The sequence below is a fragment of the Electrona antarctica genome (assembly GCF_951216825.1).
Source record: "Electrona antarctica genome assembly, chromosome: 10".
In the NCBI taxonomy this organism is placed as follows: Eukaryota; Metazoa; Chordata; class Actinopteri; order Myctophiformes; family Myctophidae; genus Electrona; species Electrona antarctica.
This window is the reverse complement of record NC_136791.1, coordinates 1180987-1208160: the sequence shown is the minus strand read 5'-3', so window position 1 is coordinate 1208160 and position 27174 is coordinate 1180987. Positions and strand designations below refer to the sequence as shown.

Below are 27174 nucleotides of genomic sequence, written 5' to 3'. Positions count from 1 at the left end.
TATAGTGTCACCTTTCATTTGATAGTGTACACCTATATAACTCTATGGCGTACACACAGTACAATTCTATTATCCCATTTTGGACGGGAACCCCTTTTGGTGTTTTAAGCATTAGGTTATGCTCTAGCTATTGAAAAACAGCAGATCTACAAGCTCATAGCGCGGCACCGAGCTTGTAGGTCTGCTATTTTTTGAAAAATCGTGGCACAAATTTGGAATATATATATTCTTTCCGAGCGAACGTTTTTAACTGAAATGTTTGCTTGCTGGAACAACATATTTTCAGATGGGGGGCCAAATATATATATATTTTTTTTTTGGGGTCCTTGACATGAAATATTTTTTAAAACCACTGATAAAGAAACATATAGGTTTTTCAGCAAACTGTCATGATTTAAAAAGTAGGAGTAGGTAAGGTAATGTTAACGAAGTCCACACCCACAACACCAGAGGGAGTGCAACGAACCATGTACAACCCAGATTCGGCACAAACAAGGGACTAAATTCTTTTCGCTCCTATGCCACCAAAATGTGGAACGCCCTACCAACTGTCATTAAGACATGCAAATCCCTTGACTCCTTCAAAACCGCTCTCAAAGGGCACCTACGGATGGCTGCAATTCGAAACTGGCCCCCGTAAAATCTGAATCCCCCCCCCGCCCCCCCCCCTTTTCCCCTCACTGTATATATTTCTTTTCCCTTTTTACCTCCTTTATGATGAATTCCTGTTCTGTCTATAGAAGTGTCTATTTGTACGTCTCTAAATGTTTTGATGATTTGAACATGGTGGACCCTATTGGAAACAAGTGTAATGCTTAATTGGGTCGTCCACTCACAGTTAACAGCCTTTGTATTGAGTTTGTGCTTGAAATGTACTGTAATTCTGCAAACTGTTAATAAATTCTTCAATCAATCAATCAATCAAGGTGTTGTATATTTATGTATAGGTACTTTGAGGTGTATTATGGATGTTGTATTAGCTGGTCCAAAATGTGAAGTGTAATTTTATTACTGCCTCTTGGCCAGTTCCCACTTGTAAAAGAGACGCAGTCTCAATGTGTTTTTACTGGTTAAATAAAGGTTAAATAAAATAAAATAAAATTTAGAAGACATTTGTAGAATCTGGTGTCAGTCTTAAATGGGTTATAGGACATGGTCTCTTTTATTGTGTCACCATCATGTCACTGTCACCAAGCTGCCATCAGCTGCTGCCTGACAGCCAGCCCAGTTCTGACGATACCGGGGCGGAAGCAGTAATCAGCTGACAGTCAGAGGAGGAGGCGGCGACGTGATCATCATCATCATCATCCTCAAGCCCCAGTGAGGAAGAGGAAAGGGAGAGAGAGAGAGAGAGAGAGCCATCTTCACCCCGACAGCAGCCCGGTGGTGGTACACTCTGTCTGTCTGTCTGTCTGTCAGGAGGAGAGACCAGAGAGGAGGAGGAGGAGGAGGTGTGGGGGACCGTACGTGGGGGAGATTTTGGGGAGGACCCTGGCTTGATGATGAAGACATAGGAGACCCTAAAAATATATATCTTTTTTTTAAAGGACCGCCGGTGTCAGACTCAGAGAGGAAGGGGAGAAGAAGAGAGGGGGGTCTTCTTCTTCTTCTTCACACACAGAGGAAAACCCAGCGGGGGGGCTTTGCTTTGAGGAGGAGGAAGAGGAGGAAGAGGAGGAGGAAAAAGGACTACTTTGAAACGTATACAAAGAAAAGGGAAAAAAATCAAGAAAATGTGAAGTGGGGATTTTTAATACAAAGCAGGACAAGGAACATTATATCTTTTTCGGAGGAACTTATATTATTGGGACCACCATCACCACCACATCAGGAGACTTCTGCAGGCTGCTTTGTTTCTCTGATAGAATAGAGACTACAAAAAGAAGCCAGAAGGAGAGAGAATGTAGCCTGGGCTCCTCCAACCAAGAAGTTACTTCAATGTAAACAAACAGCTATACTATTAGCACCACAGCTAACTGGGGCTAGAAGCTAGCCTGATAGCACCTCAGGGGCTCCACACAGACAAGAAGAGGTGGCAGGAGACAGGAGGAGGTGAAGATAAGAAGAAGAACCACCGGACAGGAGGAGCACTCTTCTTCCCCCAGGCTGCTGTGCCGCGGCCCCGGGCGCCCTGTCCCACCGTCCCCGGCAGCTGTCAACTCGACCCGGGGGAATGTTTTGATTCTGGTCGGTGTCACCGCCGCCGCCGGGTCTGTTAGCTTCAGTTAGCATTCTGTGTCCTTCCCTTCTCCCTCACCAGCCCAGCCAGCAGCTTAGCAGGGGTTAGCATGTTAGCATGCTAATTAGCTTCTCCCTCACCGGCCCAGCAGCTTAACGGAGCTAGCATGTTAGCATGCTAATTAGCTTCTCCCTGGCAAGCCCCATCAGCTTAACGGTGCTAGCATGTTAGCATGCTAATTAGCTTCTCCCTGGCAAACTCCAGCAGCTTAACGGTGTTAGCATGTTAGCATGCAAATTAGCTTCTCCCTCACCAAGCCCAGCAGTTTAGCGGTGCTAGCATGTTAGCATGCTAACGCTTCGGGTTTTTTGCTTCTCCTTCGCCAGCCAGCCAGCCAGCAGCTTAACGACGCTAGCACGTTAGCATGCTAACGCTAAGCCTAAGCCAGTGAAAGCTAGTGTAGCATTCAGAGAAGGAAGGATCCGAGTGACTTGAGAGCAGCCGAACAAACAAAGGGAGATATTAATTAAAAAGAGACGCTTGTCTTGTTGAAATGTGAACTTCATGGAGACTCTGCGTCGGAGAACGAGGATAAATAGTTGACTCTGACAGATCGAGGTCATTTGGTAATAAACACGTTTTTATATATATGAAGAAATGAATGTCCAACTGTGTAGAGAGAGAGAGAGAGAGAGCGGTGTTTGACCAGCTGATTATGAGCAAACAAGAAAGGGAAAAACAATCATTTTATATATAATATATTAGCGTATATACACCAGATTATAACGGAATGATTATGTCTATTTAACCCAGCAGTGAGTTAGGGTGTAATGTGTTGTCAGGTTGACAGGCGCTAGCTGTGGATTGTAAAGTTTTCCTCGTTTTTTGGCATTCATTTAGAATCAACTCGTCGACATTATTTTGTTTACACTCGACCTGTCCCTAAACTAACTTTAGTTAATGGTGGTGGGGGTCGTTTTATTTTCTGGCACCCAGAGTCTAAACTATAGACCCCAGCAACAGCACACAGTCAGTAAACTTAGTTCAACGTGAAAACCAAAAAGAAGCGAAATGCTCTCGTAAATGTGATCCTGTAGTTCAGTGAGTCGGTCAGGGCCAGCCAGGCAGTAATGGATTCAGTTTCAGATAACTATATCGCCCTAAATGGCAATAAGGCTCTTGGTTTGCGAAAGATAAGAAGCAGCTAGCGGTTCCAACCCATTCCACCATGAAACTTTAAAAGTTTAGCTTCTTTAATTAAAACACAAGAACTATAGAATAGATACCAGGGTGCCAGACTGTCATTTTTTAAGTGTATGTTTCAGCCAGGAACCTGAATAAACTACAACAACAACAAAACGTTACAGAAAGTTAACATAGTTTTCCCTTTGTTTTGCTAAACAGGATACGATGTGTTTATTCTGTAGCTAAAGTGGAGTTTAAAAGTATCTAGGAGTTTGTTTTGGTTATTTTTTTGTGTGTGTGGCTGCCCCTCCCCCAATTAGAAGTTAGAACACTTGTGTATTCTTGATCTTTTTTCTTCATACAGTCTTTCTTATTCCATTTAGGACTGGGACCAGATTCTACTAAATGTCTTCTAAATCCTGACAGTTTTCTGTTCTCAAGCCCCTATGTTTCTGTGTCAGTGGTTCTCAAGCCCCTATGTTTCTGTGTCAGTGGTTCTAACCCCCTATGTTTCTGTGTCAGTGGTTCTCAAACCCCTATGTTTCTGTGTCAGTGGTTCTCAAACCCCTATGTTTCTGTGTCAGTGGTTCTCAAACCCCTATGTTTCTTTGTCAGTGGTTCTAACCCCCTATGTTTCCGTGTCAGTGGTTCTCAAACCCCTATGTTTCTGTGTCAGTGGTTCTCACAGGGTTAAACCCCTATGTTTCTGTGTCAGTGGTTCTCACAGGGTTAAACCCCTATGTTTCTGTGTCAGTGGTTCTCACAGGGTTAAACCCCTATGTTTCTGTGTCAGTGGTTCTCACAGGGTTAAAACCCCTATGTTTCTGTGTCAGTGGTTCTCAAACTATTTCATGTCAAGGTCGGACCCCAGAGATTATATGTAATCGGCTGGCCGACCCCTGTCTGAAAATATGCTGTTTCCTCCCCGAAGCAAAGATATGAGTTAAAATCTTTCCCTGTGAAAGAAGCATATATTCAAAGATTTGCGCCACATTTTCACGATTTAAAAAAAAATAGCAGATCTACAAGCTCGTAGCGCGGCACCGAGTGCCGCGCTACGAGCTTGTAGATCTGCTATTTTTCAATTGCTTAAGTATAACACAATGCTTTAAAACACCAAAAGGGGTTCCCGTCCTGAATCGGGGTTAAATAATACTTTAAGGAAAAAGAAAGAAGAAAGTGTTGTTGTTGTTGTGTGAGGCCTCCTTGTTGATCATCGACCCCCTCTTTCTTTTTTGCAGACCCCACCGTTTCATTAAAAGGGGGGAGGGGGAGAAAGACAGCCAACATGGAGCTGATGTTCGCAGAGTGGGAGGACGGCGAGAGGTTCTCCTTCGAGGACTCGGACCGCTTCGAGGAGGACTCGCTGTGCAGCTTCATCTCCGAGGCCGAGAGCCTCTGTCAGAACTGGAGGGGATGGAGGAAGCAGTCCGCAGGGCCCAACTCCCCTACGGTCAAAATCAAAGGTAACGTAACCGCACGCACGCACGCACGCATGCACACACACACACACACACACACACACACACAGAGCCTCTGTCAGAACTGGCGGGGCTGGAGGAAGTGGTCTGCCGGGCCCAACTCCCATACTGTCAAAATCAAAGGTATGGCTGGCTGTCGCACACACACACACTCCTTTCGTACACTTTAGGAGTTATAGATCTGTAAGGGTCCATTTGGTTCCATTCATACATGTAGTACACTAGGAGTTACAGATCTGTAAGGGTCCATTTGGTTCCATTTGTACATGTAGTACACTAGGAGTTACACATCTGTAAGGGTCCATTTGGTTCCATTCATACATGTAGTACACTAGGAGTTACACATCTGTAAGGGTCCATTTGGTTCCATTCATACATGTACTACACTAGGAGTTACAGATCTGTAAGGGTCCATTTGGTTCCATTTGTACATGTAGTACACTAATAATAATACAACTTTATTTGTATAGCACCTTTCATGACAGCTCAAAGTGCTTTACAGTTGCGCAGAATGACAATAGGCTCCCCCTGGAGAGATCTACCCTGGCACCATTAGCTGCTGTTTTTGAGGGGTTGTGCTAGCAGCAGCACCATTCATAATATCGGCTCTAATGTTACACATTTAGTTATCAAAAAAGCATGCAAACTCATTACACTTAGCTTTAGAAGCCGGGAACGACTGCTTGTAGGACTGGGAGGGGGGGGGGGGGGGGGTTAAAAGTCGTTCAATGGTAGAGAATAAGGCATTGTTCTTGTTCTCATCTGTAAGGGTCTCTACTGTACTACTCATTTCCCTCTATAGCAGTCGGTATATCAGCCACACTGTGTTAAGGGTCTCTACTGTACTACTCATTTCCCTCTATAGCAGTCGGTATATCAGCCACACTGTGTTAAGGGTCTCTGTACTACTCATTCCCCTCTATAGCAGTCGGTATATCAGCCACACTGTGTTAAGGGTCTCTGTACTACTCATTTCCCTCTATAGCAGTCGGTATATCAGCCACACTGTGTTAAGTGTCTCTGTACTACTCATTCCCCTCTATAGCAGTCGGTATATCAGCCACACTGTGTTAAGGGTCTCTGTACTACTCATTTCCCTCTATAGCAGTCGGTATATCAGCCACACTGTGTTAAGGGTCTCTGTACTACTCATTCCCCTCTATAGCAGTCGGTATATCAGCCACACTGTGTTAAGGGTCTCTACTGTACTACTCATTCCCCTCTATAGCAGTCGGTATATCAGCCACACTGTGTTAAGGGTCTCTGTACTACTCATTCCCCTCTATAGCAGTCGGTATATCAGGCCACACTGTGTTAAGGGTCTCTGTACTACTCATTTCCCTCTATAGCAGTCGGTATATCAGCCACACTGTGTTAAGGGTCTCTGTACTACTCATTTCCCTCTATAGCAGTCGGTATATCAGCCACACTGTGTTAAGGGTCTCTGTACTACTCATTCCCCTCTATAGCAGTCGGTATATCAGCCACACTGTGTTAAGGGTCTCTGTACTACTCATTCCCCTCTATAGCAGTCGGTATATCAGCCACACTGTGTTAAGGGTCTCTGTACTACTCATTCCCCTCTATAGCAGTCGGTATATCAGCCACACTGTGTTAAGGGTCTCTGTACTACTCATTCCCCTCTATAGCAGTCGGTATATCAGCCACACTGTGTTAAGGGTCTCTGTACTACTCATTCCCCTCTATAGCAGTCGGTATATCAGCCACACTGTGTTAAGGGTCTCTGTACTACTCATTCCCCTCTATAGCAGTCGGTATATCAGCCACACTGTGTTAACTTTGGCTTCAGAAACACATTGTCCTGTCGTTGTATTATTGTGATGTTGTGTTTTGGTAGACGCAGACAGACAGACGGTGATGTTTTTGGGTGACCCAAACAAACCGCTGAAAACCGCCAAATATCCAGTGAATGCTGGTATTTTTATTATTTTGTTGTCCATTTGGTTCTTTTTGTACACGGTCCCTCTGAGTCAGGCCGAAATAACATTTGATGATGCTCTTTCCTGTGTGTGTGTGTGTGTGTGATACAACGCCCAACACACAGCTCTGTACAGAGAACAGAGGTTGATGTGATATTCTCTCTAAGGTCGTCCTCAGACGAGCCCTCCATCTGCGCTTCTGTTAACCGATTTTGGGCGGGAACCCCTTTTGGTGTTTTAAAGCATTATGTTATGCTTTAGCTATTGAAAAATAGCAGATCTACAAGCTCATAGCGCGGCCCTGAGTGCCGCACTACGAGCTTGTAGGTCTGCTATTTAGTCTTGAAAGTGTGGTGCAAATCTTTGAATATATATTCTTTCAGAGCAAACGTTTTGAGTCAAATCTGTGCTTCTGAGGGGTCCCTGGAACAACATATTTTCAGATGGGGGTCGGCGGCCAAATACAGATAATTCTGGGGGTCCTTGACATGAAATAGTTTGAGAACCACTGATATAGAAACACAGGTTTTTCAGAATTTAGAAGACATTCGTAGAATCGCTCTCAGGTCTAAATGGGTTGAAATAAGTGTCATGGAATTATTATCTTAAATGTCCTGTACTGTATGTCTTGGTGCAGTTTATGAGTTTTGGAAATGGAATAATAAAACTGTAGCTCGGTCTCACATTTAAGAGATATATTATGATCATTGCTAGTTGCTACAGTGTTTGTTCAGCAACAGGGGTCTGTCCAGCTTAGATCTTTTAAATCTTATCCAATCAGGAGAGGGATCTCATGCAGGATATACTGTATAATTAACCCATTCTGACCTGAGTTCAGATTCTATAAATGTCTTCTACATCCTGACAGTTTTCTGAAAAAGCTATGTTTCTATGTCAGTCGTCCTTCGATTTTTCAAAAATAGCAGACCTACAAGCTCGTAGCGCGCCACTCGGTGGCGCGCTACGAGCTTGTAGATCTGCTATTTTTCAACAGCTAAAGCATAACATAATGCTAACACCAAAAGGGGTTCCCGCCCAAAATGGGTTCAAGTGAAATTGGAAGTGATCTAACAAAAATCACAACGTGCCACGATGACGCGTTGTGAACTTGTAGATCAAACATTAACCCATTCTGTGCGGAAACCCCTTTTGGTTTGTTTTAAGCATTATGTTGGTACTTTAGCTATTGGAAAATACCGGTAGCTATTTTTGAAAAATTGTCAAAATGTGGTGAAAATCTTTGAATATATATTCTTTCAGAGCGAACGTTTTTAACTCAAATCTTTGCTACTGGAGGGTCCCTGGAACGGGTCGGTGGCCAATTTCATATATTTTTGGGGGTCCTTGACATGAAAAAGGTTGAGCATGACTGACAGAAACATGGGATTTAGAAGACATTTGTAGAATCGTCCTCAGCAGGTCTAAATGGGTTAACATTACATTAATTGTAATCGAGATGCTGATTTTAAATGATATATTCAATTCAATTCAATTCAATTTTATTAAAGTGTCAAATCACAACAATTTGTCTCAAGACACTTTACAACCAACAAAGATCCACCCAGAGCAAGCAACATTACGACAATGGTAACGAAAAACTCCCCTTTAGGAAGAAACGTCAGGCAGAACCCGACTCTAGGGTGGGCGGCCATCTGCCTCGACCGTGTCGGGGGAGAGGGGGGGGTAGAGGGGAATAGGAAGAAAGAATAGAAGAGAGATAGACAGGGTGGGCTCCATGGAGGGGCCTGGTCCACATCTGGTCCAGGTCGTGCACTGTGACGCCGGGTCCACGGTCACACTTCTGGTGGGCTCCATGAAGTGGCCTGGTCCACGGTCACACTCGGCAGTCAGTTAGGGGTTGCTCAGCCCTACTGGTAAGAGTGGTCCATCTTTGGCAGGTTTCTGGTTTGGTTCTGATTGAAGTGTTTAGTTTGGCTGGTAGAAGGTGTGAAAGCTGACTGGCATCCACCGATGGCTATTCTGGCAGAGAGTCCAGTCATGGTTTTCCCATTTTCTCTCTTTTTTTTAATTATGCGATGTATTATGGCAAAACTCTCCAAATGAACCCTCCTGTCTCTGTCTTCTAACTCTCCAAATGAACCCTCCTGTCTCTGTCTTCTAACTCTCCAAATGAACCCTCCTGTCTGTGTCTTCTAACTCTCCAAATGAACCCTCCTGTCTGTGTCTTCTAACTCTCCAAATGAACCCTCCTGTCTGTGTCTTCTAACTCTCCAAATGAACCCTCCCGTCTGTGTCTTCTCTCCAAATGAACCCTCCTGTCTCTGTCTTCTAACTCTCCAAATGAACCCTCCTGTCTGTGTCTTCTAACTCTCCAAATGAACCCTCCTGTCTGTGTCTTCTCTCCAAATGAACCCTCCTGTCTCTGTCTTCTAACTCTCCAAATGAACCCTCCCGTCTGTGTCTTCTCTCCAAATGAACCCTCCTGTCTCTGTCTTCTAACTCTCCAAATGAACCCTCCTGTCTGTGTCTTCTAACTCTCCAAATGAACCCTCCTGTCTCTGTCTTCTCTCCAAATGAACCCTCCTGTCTCTGTCTTCTAACTCTCCAAATGAACCCTCCTGTCTGTGTCTTCTAACTCTCCAAATGAACCCTCCTGTCTGTGTCTTCTAACTCTCCAAATGAACCCTCCCGTCTGTCTTCTAACTCTCCAAATGAACCCTCCCGTCTGTCTTCTAACTCTCCAAATGAACCCTCCCGTCTCTGTCTTCTAACTCTCCAAATGAACCCTCCCGTCTGTCTTCTAACTCTCCAAATGAACCCTCCCGTCTGTGTCTTCTAACTCTCCAAATGAACCCTCCTGTCTGTGTCTTCTAACTCTCCAAATGAACCCTCCCGTCTGTGTCTTCTAACTCTCCAAATGAACCCTCCCGTCTCTGTCTTCTAACTCTCCAAATGAACCCTCCCGTCTCTGTCTTCTAACTCTCCAAATGAACCCTCCCCTCTCTGTCTTCTAACTCTCCAAATGAACCCTCCTGTCTCTGTCTTCTAACTCTCCAAATGGACCCTCCTGTCTCTGTCTTCTAACTCTCCAAATGAACCCTCCTGTCTCTGTCTTCTAACTCTCCAAATGAACCCTCCCGTCTCTGTCTTCTAACTCTCCAAATGAACCCTCCCGTCTCTGTCTTCTAACTCTCCAAATGAACCCTCCCCTCTCTGTCTTCTAACTCTCCAAATGAACCCTCCTGTCTCTGTCTTCTAACTCTCCAAATGAACCCTCCTGTCTCTGTCTTCTAACTCTCCAAATGAACCCTCCTGTCTGTGTCTTCTAACTCTCCAAATGAACCCTCCCGTCTCTGTCTTCTCTCCAAATGAACCCTCCTGTCTCTGTCTTCTAACTCTCCAAATGAACCCTCCTGTCTGTGTCTTCTAACTCTCCAAATGAACCCTCCCGTCTCTGTCTTCTAACTCTCCAAATGAACCCTCCTGTCTCTGTCTTCTAACTCTCCAAATGAACCCTCCTGTCTCTGTCTTCTAACTCTCCAAATGAACCCTCCCGTCTGTGTCTTCTAACTCTCCAAATGAACCCTCCTGTCTGTGTCTTCTAACTCTCCAAATGAACCCTCCCGTCTCTGTCTTCTAACTCTCCAAATGAACCCTCCCGTCTCTGTCTTCTAACTCTCCAAATGAACCCTCCTGTCTGTGTCTTCTAACTCTCCAAATGAACCCTCCTGTCTCTGTCTTCTAACTCTCCAAATGAACCCTCCCGTCTCTGTCTTCTAACTCTCCAAATGAACCCTCCTGTCTCTGTCTTCTAACTCTCCAAATGAACCCTCCCGTCTGTGTCTTCTCTCCAAATGAACCCTCCCGTCTGTCTTCTAACTCTCCAAATGAACCCTCCCGTCTGTCTTCTAACTCTCCAAATGAACCCTCCTGTCTGTGTCTTCTAACTCTCCAAATGAACCCTCCCGTCTCTGTCTTCTAACTCTCCAAATGAACCCTCCTGTCTCTGTCTTCTAACTCTCCAAATGAACCCTCCCCTCTCTGTCTTCTAACTCTCCAAATGAACCCTCCTGTCTCTGTCTTCTAACTCTCCAAATGGACCCTCCTGTCTCTGTCTTCTAACTCTCCAAATGAACCCTCCTGTCTCTGTCTTCTAACTCTCCAAATGAACCCTCCCGTCTGTGTCTTCTAACTCTCCAAATGAACCCTCCTGTCTCTGTCTTCTAACTCTCCAAATGAACCCTCCTGTCTCTGTCTTCTAACTCTCCAAATGAACCCTCCTGTCTGTGTCTTCTAACTCTCCAAATGAACCCTCCCGTCTCTGTCTTCTCTCCAAATGAACCCTCCTGTCTCTGTCTTCTAACTCTCCAAATGAACCCTCCTGTCTGTGTCTTCTAACTCTCCAAATGAACCCTCCCGTCTCTGTCTTCTAACTCTCCAAATGAACCCTCCTGTCTGTGTCTTCTAACTCTCCAAATGAACCCTCCTGTCTCTGTCTTCTAACTCTCCAAATGAACCCTCCCGTCTGTGTCTTCTAACTCTCCAAATGAACCCTCCTGTCTCTGTCTTCTAACTCTCCAAATGAACCCTCCTGTCTGTGTCTTCTAACTCTCCAAATGAACCCTCCTGTCTCTGTCTTCTAACTCTCCAAATGAACCCTCCTGTCTGTGTCTTCTAACTCTCCAAATGAACCCTCCCGTCTGTCTTCTAACTCTCCAAATGAACCCTCCCGTCTGTCTTCTAACTCTCCAAATGAACCCTCCCGTCTCTGTCTTCTAACTCTCCAAATGAACCCTCCCGTCTGTGTCTTCTAACTCTCCAAATGAACCCTCCTGTCTCTGTCTTCTAACTCTCCAAATGAACCCTCCCGTCTCTGTCTTCTAACTCTCCAAATGAACCCTCCTGTCTGTGTCTTCTAACTCTCCAAATGAACCCTCCTGTCTGTGTCTTCTAACTCTCCAAATGAACCCTCCCGTCTGTCTTCTAACTCTCCAAATGAACCCTCCCGTCTGTCTTCTAACTCTCCAAATGAACCCTCCTGTCTCTGTCTTCTAACTCTCCAAATGAACCCTCCCGTCTCTGTCTTCTAACTCTCCAAATGAACCCTCCCGTCTCTGTCTTCTAACTCTCCAAATGAACCCTCCTGTCTCTGTCTTCTAACTCTCCAAATGAACCCTCCCGTCTGTCTTCTAACTCTCCAAATGAACCCTCCTGTCTCTGTCTTCTAACTCTCCAAATGAACCCTCCTGTCTGTGTCTTCTAACTCTCCAAATGAACCCTCCCGTCTGTCTTCTAACTCTCCAAATGAACCCTCCCGTCTGTCTTCTAACTCTCCAAATGAACCCTCCTGTCTCTGTCTTCTAACTCTCCAAATGAACCCTCCCGTCTCTGTCTTCTAACTCTCCAAATGAACCCTCCCGTCTCTGTCTTCTAACTCTCCAAATGAACCCTCCCGTCTCTGTCTTCTAACTCTCCAAATGAACCCTCCCGTCTGTCTTCTAACTCTCCAAATGAACCCTCCCGTCTGTGTCTTCTAACTCTCCAAATGAACCCTCCTGTCTCTGTCTTCTAACTCTCCAAATGAACCCTCCTGTCTGTGTCTTCTAACTCTCCAAATGAACCCTCCCGTCTCTGTCTTCTAACTCTCCAAATGAACCCTCCCGTCTCTGTCTTCTAACTCTCCAAATGAACCCTCCTGTCTCTGTCTTCTAACTCTCCAAATGAACCCTTCCGTCTGTGTCTTCTAACTCTCCAAATGAACCCTCCCGTCTGTCTTCTAACTCTCCAAATGAACCCTCCCGTCTGTCTTCTAACTCTCCAAATGAACCCTCCCGTCTGTGTCTTCTAACTCTCCAAATGAACCCTCCCGTCTGTGTCTTCTAACTCTCCAAATGAACCCTCCTGTCTCTGTCTTCTAACTCTCCAAATGAACCCTTCCGTCTGTGTCTTCTAACTCTCCAAATGAACCCTTCCGTCTCTGTCTTCTAACTCTCCAAATGAACCCTCCCGTCTCTGTCTTCTAACTCTCCAAATGAACCCTCCCGTCTGTGTCTTCTAACTCTCCAAATGAACCCTTCCGTCTGTGTCTTCTAACTCTCCAAATGAACCCTCCCGTCTGTCTTCTAACTCTCCAAATGAACCCTCCCGTCTGTCTTCTAACTCTCCAAATGAACCCTCCCGTCTGTGTCTTCTAACTCTCCAAATGAACCCTCCCGTCTGTGTCTTCTAACTCTCCAAATGAACCCTCCTGTCTCTGTCTTCTAACTCTCCAAATGAACCCTTCCGTCTGTGTCTTCTAACTCTCCAAATGAACCCTCCCGTCTGTCTTCTAACTCTCCAAATGAACCCTCCCGTCTGTCTTCTAACTCTCCAAATGAACCCTCCCGTCTCTGTCTTCTAACTCTCCAAATGAACCCTCCTGTCTCTGTCTTCTAACTCTCCAAATGAACCCTCCCGTCTGTGTCTTCTAACTCTCCAAATGAACCCTCCTGTCTCTGTCTTCTAACTCTCCAAATGAACCCTCCTGTCTCTGTCTTCTAACTCTCCAAATGAACCCTCCCGTCTGTCTTCTAACTCTCCAAATGAACCCTCCTGTCTCTGTCTTCTAACTCTCCAAATGAACCCTCCTGTCTCTGTCTTCTAACTCTCCAAATGAACCCTCCTGTCTCTGTCTTCTAACTCTCCAAATGAACCCTCCTGTCTCTGTCTTCTAACTCTCCAAATGAACCCTCCTGTCTCTGTCTTCTAACTCTCCAAATGAACCCTCCTGTCTCTGTCTTCTAACTCTCCAAATGAACCCTCCCGTCTGTCTTCTAACTCTCCAAATGAACCCTCCTGTCTCTGTCTTCTAACTCTCCAAATGAACCCTCCTGTCTCTGTCTTCTAACTCTCCAAATGAACCCTCCCGTCTCTGTCTTCTAACTCTCCAAATGAACCCTTCCGTCTCTGTCTTCTAACTCTCCAAATGAACCCTCCTGTCTCTGTCTTCTAACTCTCCAAATGAACCCTCCCGTCTGTGTCTTCTAACTCTCCAAATGAACCCTCCCGTCTCTGTCTTCTCTCCAAATGAACCCTCCTGTCTGTGTCTTCTAACTCTCCAAATGAACCCTCCTGTCTCTGTCTTCTAACTCTCCAAATGAACCCTCCTGTCTCTGTCTTCTAACTCTCCAAATGAACCCTCCCGTCTCTGTCTTCTAACTCTCCAAATGAACCCTCCCGTCTGTGTCTTCTCTCCCTCTGTCAATAATATTCATGATATTCACCAAAGTTCATCAGGAATAAATCATTTATCTATCTCTACTTGTGTTGTGTGATCCTCAGAAGGAGTTTCGTTGATTTCGTGCACGCCTTTTATTGGCATGTGAAATTCTGTGAATCAATGTCAGTTTTATACACTATACTCTATATAATATGACTAGTGAAAGGTGCTGTATAATAAGTCATTTAACCCATTTTGGACGGGAACCCATTTTGGTGTTTTAACTAAGCATTATTTAGCTATTGGAAAATAGCAGATCTACAAGCTCATAGCGTGCCACCGAGTGGCGCGCTACGAGCTTGTAGGTCTGCTATTTTTGAAAAATCGTAAAAATGCGGCACAAATCTTTGAATATATATTCTTTCAGAGCGAACGTTTTTTTTATTTTGACGTCAGGCCTAAATACGTTAAGACAATTATGGTGACATTGATTTGAAGTCATATCTACCTATCGGCCTTGTGTTTAAACCTTATAGCAACCAGACAGACGGCGCTGTGCGATGTGTGTGTGGAGACTGGAGAGTGCTGGTGAATGACATTGATTACCTGATTGTATCGTTTGATTAATACGATTCCCATTGATTTCCGGGGCTGTCATTCATTAGTCAACGTTTTGAGAGTTTGGTGGTACAGCAGTGTGAGGCTGTGAGCTCTGCAGGGCATGATGGCAGTTTCACCCTGACTTTTAGAACGGAGAACAGGTGGGATGAGTTTGATCTTGAGTGGTGGTTGTTTTTTTGTACCCTGAAGAAGGCAGGTTGTCTGAAACGTTGGTCTCAGTAAAACCTTTGGGATTGGCAGCTACGAATGTGCGGCTATACATTTTTTTTCATTTAGTATTTTTCTCATTGGCTGGCACCTGTGCTGTGCACCTTTTTGATAGCCGTGATCAGGCTTTTTACACGAGAGAAACCCAACGTGGTTTAACAAGACACCAAAGGCTTATAGAACCATTTCAGGAGCAGCCTTACGCCAGGAAAAAGGTCTTTGGTGTGTATTGAGTTAAGGTGGCCTTACACTAGCCGATAATCGGGCATTTGAAATCTGACAGCACCACACACTACAGGATAATCGGAGCGGGGCCGAGCAAATATCAAACATTCTTGATGTTGATCGGGCCGATCGCGCGCGGGGGGTGCCCGATTGAGTCGGGCACCCCCCGAGCGTCAAAAATGCCCGATTATCGGCTAGTGTAAGGCCACCTTTACTTGGTGAAATTCATCAGTCATTTTTTTACCAGGCCAAATTCATAGTCTCCGACGTTTCACATTTTCTTTCAGATTGGAAGAAAAAAACAATAGAGCACCGAAGTCCTGACGTCACTGCCCTCTACTACCAGTAGAGGGCAGTGAGCGCCATGGTTCATGTATGTTTTTATAAGCATTGTACTCTCCATAGGGGGATTTTAGATCGCCTCATATAAGAACTGTGTTTGAAAAATAAACCGATCACCCGGGCCTTTTCACTCATATGGATATGAAGCATCGACTGAAGGTGGAAATGTACAAATATACCCAAAGAGTAACAAAATAAGCGTTAGAAACGAGCCAAACAACCCAGAGACTACATTTCCGGGTAGGCTGCTTCTGCCCGCAGCCCGTCGCACAACAGAAACTGAACGTTAATTACATTTATTTTTATTTTTATTTTATTGATATATAATGTATCGTGGTTAGTACGAGTCGAGTCACCACCAGCTGAGCTTACGCCAACGAGGAATCTCAGGAACGCAATATGTTGACAGCTGGGCGTGACGTATATGCTCAGCGACATTGCATTCATATGTAGTTTCAAGGCTTTTGCGGTCACATTAATTCCATTTTCTCTAGAAACTGGCTGTATCAAATATGAATGGACATCATTAACGACGCACAGCCACTCCCCTGACAGAAACGCCGAGGTGGTCGGTTTATTTTTCAAACACAGTTCTTATATGAAGCGACCTAAAATCGCCGTTTGGGGATCTCAATGCAAATAAACAAATACATGAACCTGGAGATTGACACCCTCTACTGAAAGTGACGTCAGACTTCGGAGCTCTATACTAGAGTTCAATTAATTGTGGCCTAATTGGAACCTACTGGTATGACATCATGTTCTTCTCTCTATGACCCTCATAATCCCTACTATGTAGACCTGGTATGACATCATGTTCTTCTCTCTATGACCCTCATAATCCCTACTATGTAGACCTGGTATGACATCATGTCATTCTCTCTATGAACCTCATAATCCCTACTATGTAGACCTGGTATGACATCATGTTCTTAACTCTATGACCCTCATAATCCCTACTATGTAGACCTGGTATGACATCATGTCCTTCTCTCTATGAACCTCATAATCCCTACTATGTAGACCTGGTATGACATCATGTTCTTCTCTCTATGACCCTCATAATCCCTACTATGTAGACCTGGTATGACATCATGTTCTTCTCTCTATGAACCTCATAATCCCTACTATGTAGACCTGGTATGACATCATGTTCTTCTCTCTATGACCCTCATAATCCCTACTATGTAGACCTGGTATGACATCATGTCCTTCTCTCTATGAACCTCATAATCCCTACTATGTAGACCTGGTATGACATCATGTCCTTCTCTCTATGAACCTCATAATCCCTACTATGTAGACCTGGTATGACATCATGTCCTTCTCTCTATGACCCTCATAATCCCTACTATGTAGACCTGGTATGACATCATGTCCTTCTCTCTATGAACCTCATAATCCCTACTATGTAGACCTGGTATGACATCATGTTCTTAACTCTATGACCCTCATAATCCCTACTATGTAGACCTGGTATGACATCATGTCCTTCTCTCTATGACCCTCATAATCCCTACTATGTAGACCTGGTATGACATCATGTCCTTCTCTCTATGAACCTCATAATCCCTACTATGTAGACCTGGTATGACATCATGTTCTTCTCTCTATGACCCTCATAATCCCTACTATGTAGACCTGGTATGACATCATGTCCTTCTCTCTATGACCCTCATAATCCCTACTACGGGGCGACTGTGGCTCAAGTGGTAGAGCAGGTCGTCCAATGATCCATGGGTCGGCGGTTCGAATCCCGGCTCCTCCTGTCTACATGTCGAAGTGTCCTTGGGCAAGACACTGAACCCCAAATTGCTCCCGATGTGCTGGTTGGTGCCTTGCATGGCTTCCGCTGCAATCGGTGTATGAATGTGTGTGAATGGGTGAATGTAATGCACAATCTATGTAAAGGTGTGTGAATGTGTGTGTGAATAGGTGAATGTAATGGGTGAATGTAATGGTTGAATGGGTGAATGTAATGGTTGAATGGGTGAATGTAATGCACAATCTATGTAAAGCGCCTTTGATAAAGGCGCTATATAAATGCACCATTTACCATTTTACTATGTAGTCCTGTAGACCTACGACCCTCTGCTGAAAGTGTTGTTTTTGTCGACTAAAAACCCACCTCTTCAGACTCCACCATGGCCCGTAGCACTTGCCCTAGCCTAGCCCCTTAGATAGCACATTATGTAGACTTAGATAGTATTTTAAACAGACTTATAGCTTGTTACGTAGACAGCTCTAGAATTGCACTTTATGTAGTCACAGCACTTTATAGTACACATGTATAATATATTATATAGTATAGTATGTATAGTTTACATAGATACTCCACTGTTACGTTCTTAGTCTACGCATGATTCATGATAACTACTTTTTATATATGTGATGTATGCCATGCTTTTGTTATTGCTTAATGTAAATCGCTCTGGATTAAGAGCGTCTGCTAAATGCCTAAATTGTAAATTGTAAATTGTCTAAAACTAAGACGAAAAATGTTCGTCGACTACCTTTATTCACTGACGAAAACTAAATGGTAACTGAATGAAAACTAAGCTACGATGACTAAAACTAAGACTAAATATACTGACCATTTCTTCGAACAAATAAAAACGAAAACAAGCTTGTAGATAGGCTATTTTCAGCAAGTGTAAAATCAGTCATTACGACGGCATCAAGGCCCGCCAAAATACATTTAGTCGACTAAATCAACTGTAGATTTTAGTGGACTAAAATCCTATGACATAACACTAAACCATTCCAGGTAACTAAAATGTGACTAAAACTAAATAAACTATTGAAGAGACTATGACTAAAACTAAAATATGAGCAGCTTTGCTAACAGTAGCTGTAGTACAGTCTGAGGTAGAGCTGCTCCGATCCATCGGCCACAGATTAAAACCGGACGATTTCCTCCAAATGACTCCATCGGGTGTTCGGCAATTTACCCGACCTGGACGAACCCACCTTTTATACCATTTTAACCCATTCTGACCTGAGATCAAGATTCTAAAAATGTCTTCTACATCCTGACCGTTTTCTGAAAAAGATATGTTTCTATGTCCGTCGTTCTTCGATTTTTCAAAAATAGCAGATCTACAAGCTCGTAGCGCGCCACTCGGTGGCGCGCTATGAGCTTGTAGATCTGCTATTTTTCAATAGCTAAAGCATAACATAATGCTAACACCAAAAGGGGTTGCCGCCCAGAATGGGTTAAGTGGTATACAATTCAATCGGATATATATCGCTTTGCATTTTTGTGACAGGCCTGAACATTCTCCCATTCCTTCCTACCACACACACAGACATAGTTTTGACGTGGGTTTTTGACACAATTTAGGAAATATACGATCGGTATCAGCTGATCGTGAGGAATCTTTTTTTATTTATGTTCACCGATTACTTTCGTTTTTACGAAAATCTTATGTTCGAAAATCCACGCATGTCGGATCTGCGTCACTTAACACATTGAGAGCCCACGCTTAACTGCCCAAAATCACTTTCACCTAGAAAATCCATTCACATTTTTTATAATTCAGCTGACTGTGGAGACACATGCTGGAACTTTTTACTTTGAAATGTTTTATAGTTTCTGAGTTATTTAATTTAAACGCCAAATGCATTCTCAATGGCGAAAACACAAACTTTGGCACCACGTGTTAAAAAAATAAAAATAAGTGTTTTGATTTTTCTGATTTTTTTTTAATAAAAAAAAATTAAAAAAATAAAACTTATTTTATTTTATTTTTTCAAAGACGTCCACAGACGTGTGTGTGTGCGTGTGCGTGTGCGTGCGTGCGTGCGTGCGTGCGTGCGTGCGTGCGTGTGCCCGCCCACACTGTAAGCATGTAGGCCTGTGGCAGTAGTAGAGAACCTTGTGGGGGGGCTGAGCTGACAGGAGGTATTAAAGCTACTGCTGAGCAAAGAGACATGGAGTAACTTAGGATCCATCATGTGCCAGACGGGGAGCTTAGCCACTTGTTGAACCTTAGCTTCCCTGTACTGTGCTGCTGCACTGGGGCAAGCATTGGACGAAGACAAGACATACAGCTTCCCTGGACTGTGCTGCTGTACTGGGGCAAGCATTGGACGAAGACATACAGCTTCCCTGTACTGGGGCAAGCATTGGACGAAGACATACAGCTTCCCTGTACTGGGGCAAGCATTGGACGAAGACGTACAGCTTCCCTGTACTGTGTTGCTGTACTGGGGCAAGCATTGGACGAAGACGTACAGCTTCCCTGTACTGTGTTGCTGTACTGGGGCAAGCATTGGACGAAGACATACAGCTTCCCTGTACTGTGTTGCTGTACTGGGGCAAGCATTGGACGAAGACAAGACGTACAGCTTCCCTGTACTGTGTTGCTGTACTGGGGCAAGCATTGGACGAAGACAAGACATACAGCTTCCCTGTGCTGCTGTACTGGGGCAAGCATTGGACGAAGACAAGACGTACAGCTTCCCTGTACTGTGTTGCTGTACTGGGGCAAGCATTGGACGAAGACATACAGCTTCCCTGTACTGTGTTGCTGTACTGGGGCAAGCATTGGACGAAGACAAGACGTACAGCTTCCCTGTACTGTGCTGCTGTACTGGGGCAAGCATTGGACGAAGACAAGACGTACAGCTTCCCTGTACTGTGTTGCTGTACTGGGGCAAGCATTGGACGAAGACAAGACGTACAGCTTCCCTGTACTGTGTTGCTGTACTGGGGCAAGCATTGGACGAAGACAAGACGTACAGCTTCCCTGGACTGTGTTGCTGTACTGGGGCAAGCATTGGACGAAGACAAGACATACAGCTTCCCTGTGCTGCTGTACTGGGGCAAGCATTGGACGAAGACAAGACGTACAGCTTCCCTGTACTGTGTTGCTGTACTGGGGCAAGCATTGGACGAAGACAAGACGTACAGCTTCCCTGTGCTGTGCTGCTGTACTGGGGCAAGCATTGGACGAAGACATACAGCTTCCCTGTGCTGCTGTACTGGGGCAAGCTTTGGACGAAGACATACAGCTTCCCTCCCTGTGCTGCTGTACTGGGGCAAGCATTGGACGAAGACATACAGCTTCCCTCCCTGTGCTGCTGTACTGGGGCAAGCATTGGACGAAGACATACAGCAGATTGTTTTTGGCATCAAGATCTGTTGTAGAGTTGGGGAAAAAGGAGCGTGTGTGCGTGTGTGTGTGTGTGTGTGTGTGTGTGTGTGTGTGTGTGTGTGTGTGTGTGTGTGTGTGTGTGTGTGTGTGTGTGTGTGTGTGTGTGTGTGTGTGTGTGTGTGTGTGTGTGTGTGTGTGTGTGTGTGTGTGTGCGTGTGCGCACTACAGAACTGCCTCATCGCAATTAACCCATTTAGGCCAAAAAAACCGTTTGCTTTGAAAGAATATATATTCAAAGATTTGTGCCGCATTTTTACGATTTTTCAAAAATAGCAGACCTACAAGCTCGGTGGCGCGCCACTCGGTGGCGCGCTATGAGCTTGTAGATCTGCTATTTTTCAATAGCTAAAGTATAACATAATGCTTAGTTAAAACACCGAAAGGGGTTAAATTGAACCTTTGCGTAAAATAAAAAATCACACCCGTGTGAACTGAGTGGTGTAAGGTCTGTCTGACGTAATGAAATCATGTCTGACGTAATGAAATCACACCCGGGTGTGATTTCATTACCTGGCTTTGTTTGTGCAGAAAAAATGAGCATGGTTGCTATGTTCACCCTGTTCACCCGGGTGTGATTTCATTACGTCATTACAACAGGGTGAACATAGCAACCATGCTCATTTTTTCTGCACAAAAAAGCCAGTTGTAGGAGTGGTTTACACCACTCAAAAATCATGTGGGGACCCCCCAGGTTGAGAACCATGGTTCTTTGCTGCTGCTGTCAGTCTATCTCTTAAGACAAAGACCAGGTTTGTGTGGCGCGGCCTTGTCTTATTCTGCCCGTGCCTTTCTTTCTTCCGTTGGTGGCTTTACGACACAAAGGCCACAGAGACACCACAGAACACACACCGCTAGAGCACGCAGCATGTGAGAGGGAGGGAAGGAAGGAAGCGAGAGAGGCCCCTAAGGGAGGAAACGGCGAAGGGAACAAGGGAGTGAGTGAGTGAGCTAATGTAGGCTGCCTGTCGCGTCGAGTCGAGTGGAAACCGCGTACTGTATGGGCCGATTCATACTCTATTTTACCCTGTAGTGTAGATTCATACTCCTATTTTACCCTGTAGTGTTCTGCCTTAGGGCCGATTCATACTCTATTTTACCCTGTAGTGTTCTGCCTTAGGGCCGATTCATACTCTATTTTACCCTGTAGTGTTCTGCCTTAGGGCCGATTCATACTCCTATTTTACCCTGTAGTGTTCTGCCTTAGGGCCGATTCATACTCTATTTTACCCTGTAGTGTTCTGCCTTAGGGCCGATTCATACTCTATTTTACCCTGTAGTGTTCTGCCTTAGGGCCGATTCATACTCCTATTTTACCCTGTAGTGTTCTGCCTTAGGGCCGATTCATACTCTATTTTACCCTGTAGTGTTCTGCCTTAGGGCTGATTCATACTCTATTTTACCTGTAGTGTTCTGCCTTAGGGCCGATTCATACTCCTATTTTACCCTGTAGTGTTCTGCCTTAGGGCCGATTCATACTCCTATTTTACCCTGTAGTGTTCTGCCTTAGGGCCGATTCATACTCCTATTTTACCCTGTAGTGTTCTGCCTTAGGGCCGATTCATACTCCTATTTTACCCTGTAGTGTTCTGCCTTAGGGCCGATTCATACTCCTATTTTACCCTGTAGTGTTCTGCCTTAGGGCCGATTCATACTCCTATTTTACCTGTAGTGTTCTGCCTTAGGGCCGATTCACACTCCTATTTTACCTTGTTCTGCCTTAGGGCTGATTCATACTCTATTTTACCCTGTAGTGTTCTGCCTTAGGGCCGATTCATACTCCTATTTTACCTTGTTCTGCCTTAGGGCTGATTCATACTCTATTTTACCCTGTAGTGTTCTGCCTTAGGGCCGATTCATACTCCTATTTTACCTGTAGTGTTCTGCCTTAGGGCCGATTCATACTCCTATTTTACCTGTAGTGTTCTGCCTTAGGGCCGATTCATACTCCTATTTTACCTGTAGTGTTCTGCCTTAGGGCCGATTCATACTCCTATTTTACCTGTAGTGTTCTGCCTTAGGGCCGATTCATACTCCTATTTTACCTGTAGTGTTCTGCCTTAGGGCCGATTCATACTCCTATTTTACCCTGTAGTGTTCTGCCTTAGGGCCGATTCATACTCCTATTTTACCCTGTAGTGTTCTGCCTTAGGGCCGATTCATACTCTATTTTACCTGTAGTGTTCTGCCTTAGGGCCGATTCATACTCTATTTTACCCTGTAGTGTTCTGCCTTAGGGCCGATTCACACTCCTATTTTACCTGTAGTGTTCTGCCTTAGGGCCGATTCACACTCCTATTTTACCCTGTAGTGTAGATTCATACTCCTATTTTACCCCTGTAGTGTAGATTCATACTCCTATTTTACCGCTGTAGTGCCGAAATGATTTCGGCTCGTCAGAAATTTTCAGTAGCACCGAAGAGCCGACTTTAGGAACCTCCGAACCTCAAATGACGTCACATTGTAGGCTCTACAGAGCCCAACCCACTTCTATTCGGCTCTAAAATAGGAGTATGAATCGGCCTGAAGAAAACTAACCCCAACCTGTGTTCTTCTTGGATCCACCGTAGTTATAATTTTAGACAAAAATCTTAGTCAATACTTTTCTTTGGTTCAATATTTATAAACCCCTCCCATTTAGACCTGAGGCAGTTTCTAAAAAAAAATGTCTTTCTAACAGTTTTCTGAAAAACTTATGTTTCTGTGTCAGTGGTGCTCAACCCTATGTTTCTGTGTCAGTGGTGCTCAACCTTTGTCATGTCAAGGACCCCCAGAATTAATGTAATTGGCCCTGGACCTCAATCTCAAAATATGTAGTTCCAGGGACCCCCCAGAAGCAAACATTTGAGTTAAAAATGATCGCTCTGAAAGAATATATATTCAAAGTTTTGTGCCACATTTTCAAAAATAGCAGATCTACAAGCTCATAGCACGGCACTCTGTGCAGCTATATGAGCTTGTAGATCTGCTATTTTTCAATAGCTAAAGTATAACATAAATTGAAACAACAAAATGAGTCCCCATCCTGAATGGGTTAAGACAAAATCTCTTAGTCAAAACTTTTCTTTGGTTCAATATTTTTAAACCCCACAGACACACTATGTCTTTAACCCATTTTGGGCGGGAACCCCTTTTGGTGTTAGCATTATGTTATGCTTTAGCTATTGAAAAATAGCAGATCTACAAGCTCATAGCGCGCCACCGAGTGGCGCGCTACAAGCTTGTAGGTCTGCTATTTTTGAAAAATCGAAGAACGGCTGACATAGCTTTTTCAGAAAACTGTCAGGATGTAGAAGACATTTTTAGAATCTGATCTCAGGTCAAAAAAGACAATCTCTTAGTCAATACTTTTCTTTGGTTCAATATTTTTAAACCCCACAGACACACTATGTCTTTAAGTAAATGTTCTGATGAATTGAAACTGATGTAAACAACTCTTAGTGCTGGTTCCGGTTCTGGTTTCATCCTCGTACCAGAGTTTGTATCGAGCCGTACCTTCGTTGAACTGTACCACAAACTGTGACTACAAACACTGAATACAAATTTCAATCTGTTACACACACACATAACATTACGTCCCCACCAGAGATTGTCCAGGTGTTATTTTGTGCAAAAGTGCATTATTGGCTATTTCCCCTCACTGGGGGTTGGGTTTTTGTGCTAATTCGCTTATTTCCACCGAAATAAGTAGTAAAGTGTGCCGCTTGGGATACTATTTACATTATGAAGAGATGATATATATATACAATTTTTTGTTTGCGCGATGGAAATAAGCGAATTAGCACAACACCCCAATGCCCAATGCAATTAAATTCATTGAGGGCTTATCATGGTAGGAGAAATGGCCAATAATGTGCTTTTGCACAAAATAACACCTGGACCTCTTTGGTGAGGACGTAACAACTACAAAGAAAGGTAAGAGAGCCTTCTAGAATGGAATTCTCCTTTAAGGGTCACAGCGTGTCGTGACCTACCTTCCACAGAGATATCCCCACAGGCTATTTTTGCTACTTTTTTGTAGCATTGTATGACAGTAGTAGGGCATTGATTCATTTACTGAGACATAAGCATAAAACATGTAAATATGGAGATCAGGCCTGCCACGATTATTACACAATAATAATAATAATAATAATAATAATAATAATAATAATAATCGCAACTATTTGAAATAATCTCTTTTTTTTTTGCATAATTATTGTCTGTTTCCATGCATTCCATTCCATAAAATAGTTTTTCTCCAAAAATAGCAGAAATGGCAAAACACACGTCAGTTCGCGAAATGTAAGCTTGTAGCTTGTATTGTAGCTTGTATTGTAGCTTGTATTGTAGCTTGTATTGTAGCTTGTATTGTAGCTTGTATTTCCGCTGTTTTGTTGGAAACTTAAATGTCACCGTTTGTAATTTTAAGTTATTTGTCATAATGTGCCCTGTGCAAAAAGGCAGACAGAAATACAAATTGTAACGTTACACATTTTCAACGCCAAAAAACACAATTCAATTGTTGATCTCAATGACTTGCGTGACAATGAATGAAACATAACTGTGGGATTCGTGACAGGCCTAGTGGAGTTGTGAGGTTTCTAAATGACCGCGGCGCGCTGAGGTTGTACCTTTTCTCTGCCTATACAATGGAACAGCTGTGTGTGTGTGTGTGTGTGTGTGTGTGTGACGTGTGTGTGTTGTGTGTGTCCCCCTCTGCGCCGCACCCTGATTGGTGGACGAGTAGCGGTTAGTCACCGGGCAACTGCCAGCTGACTGGCTGGCAACATGAACTCTGCAGCACCCTGTCTCTACCCACCCCCACCCACTGTCTCTCTCTCTGCCTCTCTCTCTGAGTGTCTCTCTCTCTCTCTCTCTCTCGCTGAGTCTCTCTCTCTCTCTCTCTCTCTCTCTCTCTCTCTCTCTGAGTCTCTCTCTCTCACAATTCGATTCAAAGGAGCTTTAGTATTGACATGAGAAGACATACGTTTACATTGTTCATTATTACGTTGACATTGCCGTCTCTCCCCCCCTCCCTCTTTCTCTTTTAAATCTCAGAAGACTTTCTGTCCCCTCTCTCTCTCTCCTCTCGCCCTATCTCACTCTCTCTCTCTCTCTCTCTCTCTCTCTCTCTCTCTCTCTCTCTCCTCTCTCGCCCTATCTCACTCTCTTCATTTCTTTCTGTCTGCCTCTCTCTCTCACATCCTTCATCTATCTCTCTCTCTCTCTCTCTCGTCTTTACATGTATCTCGAGAACCGTCCAATCAATGGCCTTGCTATAGACTCTAGAGCAGTGGTTCCCAAACCTTTTCATGTCAAGGACCCCCAAATTGACACTAATTAGCCCGCGGACCCCCTAGAGTATATATGAATAGAGACGGCCCGCGGACCCCCTAGAGTATATATGAATAGAGACGGCCCGCGGACCCCCTAGAGTATATATGAATAGAGACGGCCCGCGGACCCCCTAGAGTATATATGAATAGAGACGGCCCGCGGACCCCCTAGAGTATATATGAATAGAGACGGCCCGCGGACCCCCTAGAGTATATATGAATAGAGACGGCCCGCGGACCCCCTAGAGTATATATGAATAGAGACGGCCCGCGGACCCCCTAGAGTATATATGAATAGAGACGGCCCGCGGACCCCCTAGAGTATATATGAATAGAGACGGCCCGTGGACCCCCTAGAGTATATATGAATAGAGACGGCCCGCGGACCCCCTAGAGTATATATGAATAGAGACGGCCCGCGGACCCCCTAGAGTATATATGAATAGAGACGGCCCGCGGACCCCCTAGAGTATATATGAATAGAGACGGCCCGCGGACCCCCTAGAGTATATATGAATAGAGACGGCCCGCGGACCCCCTAGAGTATATATGAATAGAGACGGCCCGCGGACCCCCTAGAGTATATATGAATAGAGACGGCCCGCGGACCCCCTAGAGTATATATGAATAGAGACGGCCCGCGGACCCCCTAGAGTATATATGAATAGAGACGGCCCGTGGACCCCCTAGAGTATATATGAATAGAGACGGCCCGCGGACCCCCTAGAGTATATATGAATAGAGACGGCCCGTGGACCCCCTAGAGTATATATGAATAGAGACGGCCCGCGGACCCCCTAGAGTATATATGAATAGAGACGGCCCGTGGACCCCCTAGAGTATATATGAATAGAGACGGCCCGCGTACCCCCTAGAGTATATATGAATAGAGACGGCCCGCGGACCCCCTAGAGTATATATGAATAGAGACGGCCCGCGGACCCCCTAGAGTATATATGAATAGAGACGGCCCGCGGACCCCCTAGAGTATATATGAATAGAGACGGCCCGCGGACCCCCTAGAGTATATATGAATAGAGACGGCCCGCGGACCCCCTAGAGTATATATGAATAGAGACGGCCCGCGGACCCCCTAGAGTATATATGAATAGAGACGGCCCGCGGACCCCCTAAAGTATATATGAATAGAGACGGCCCGCGGACCCCCTAGAGTATATATGAATAGAGACGGCCCGCGGACCCCCTAGAGTATATATGAATAGAGACGGCCCGCGGACCCCCTAGAGTATATATGAATAGAGACGGCCCGCGGACCCCCTAGAGTATATATGAATAGAGACGGCCCGCGGACCCCCTAGAGTATATATGAATAGAGACGGCCCGCGGACCCCCTAGAGTAT

At 44.7% G+C, this 27174-nt stretch overlaps 1 protein-coding gene across 1 annotated transcript in view; it reads left to right on the top strand.

Annotated features, from left to right (window-relative positions):
- Positions 1-1685: 1685 nt before the first annotated feature.
- zswim8 (zinc finger, SWIM-type containing 8) overlaps positions 1686-27174 on the top strand; it is a 176451-nt gene continuing 150962 nt past the window's right edge. The window contains exons 1-2 of the mRNA XM_079512880.1: positions 1686-2187; positions 4606-4830. Of these exons, the coding sequence (XP_079369006.1) occupies positions 4653-4830 (178 nt within the window). The 5' untranslated portion in view covers positions 1686-2187; positions 4606-4652. The remainder of the gene's footprint in view (positions 2188-4605; positions 4831-27174) is intronic.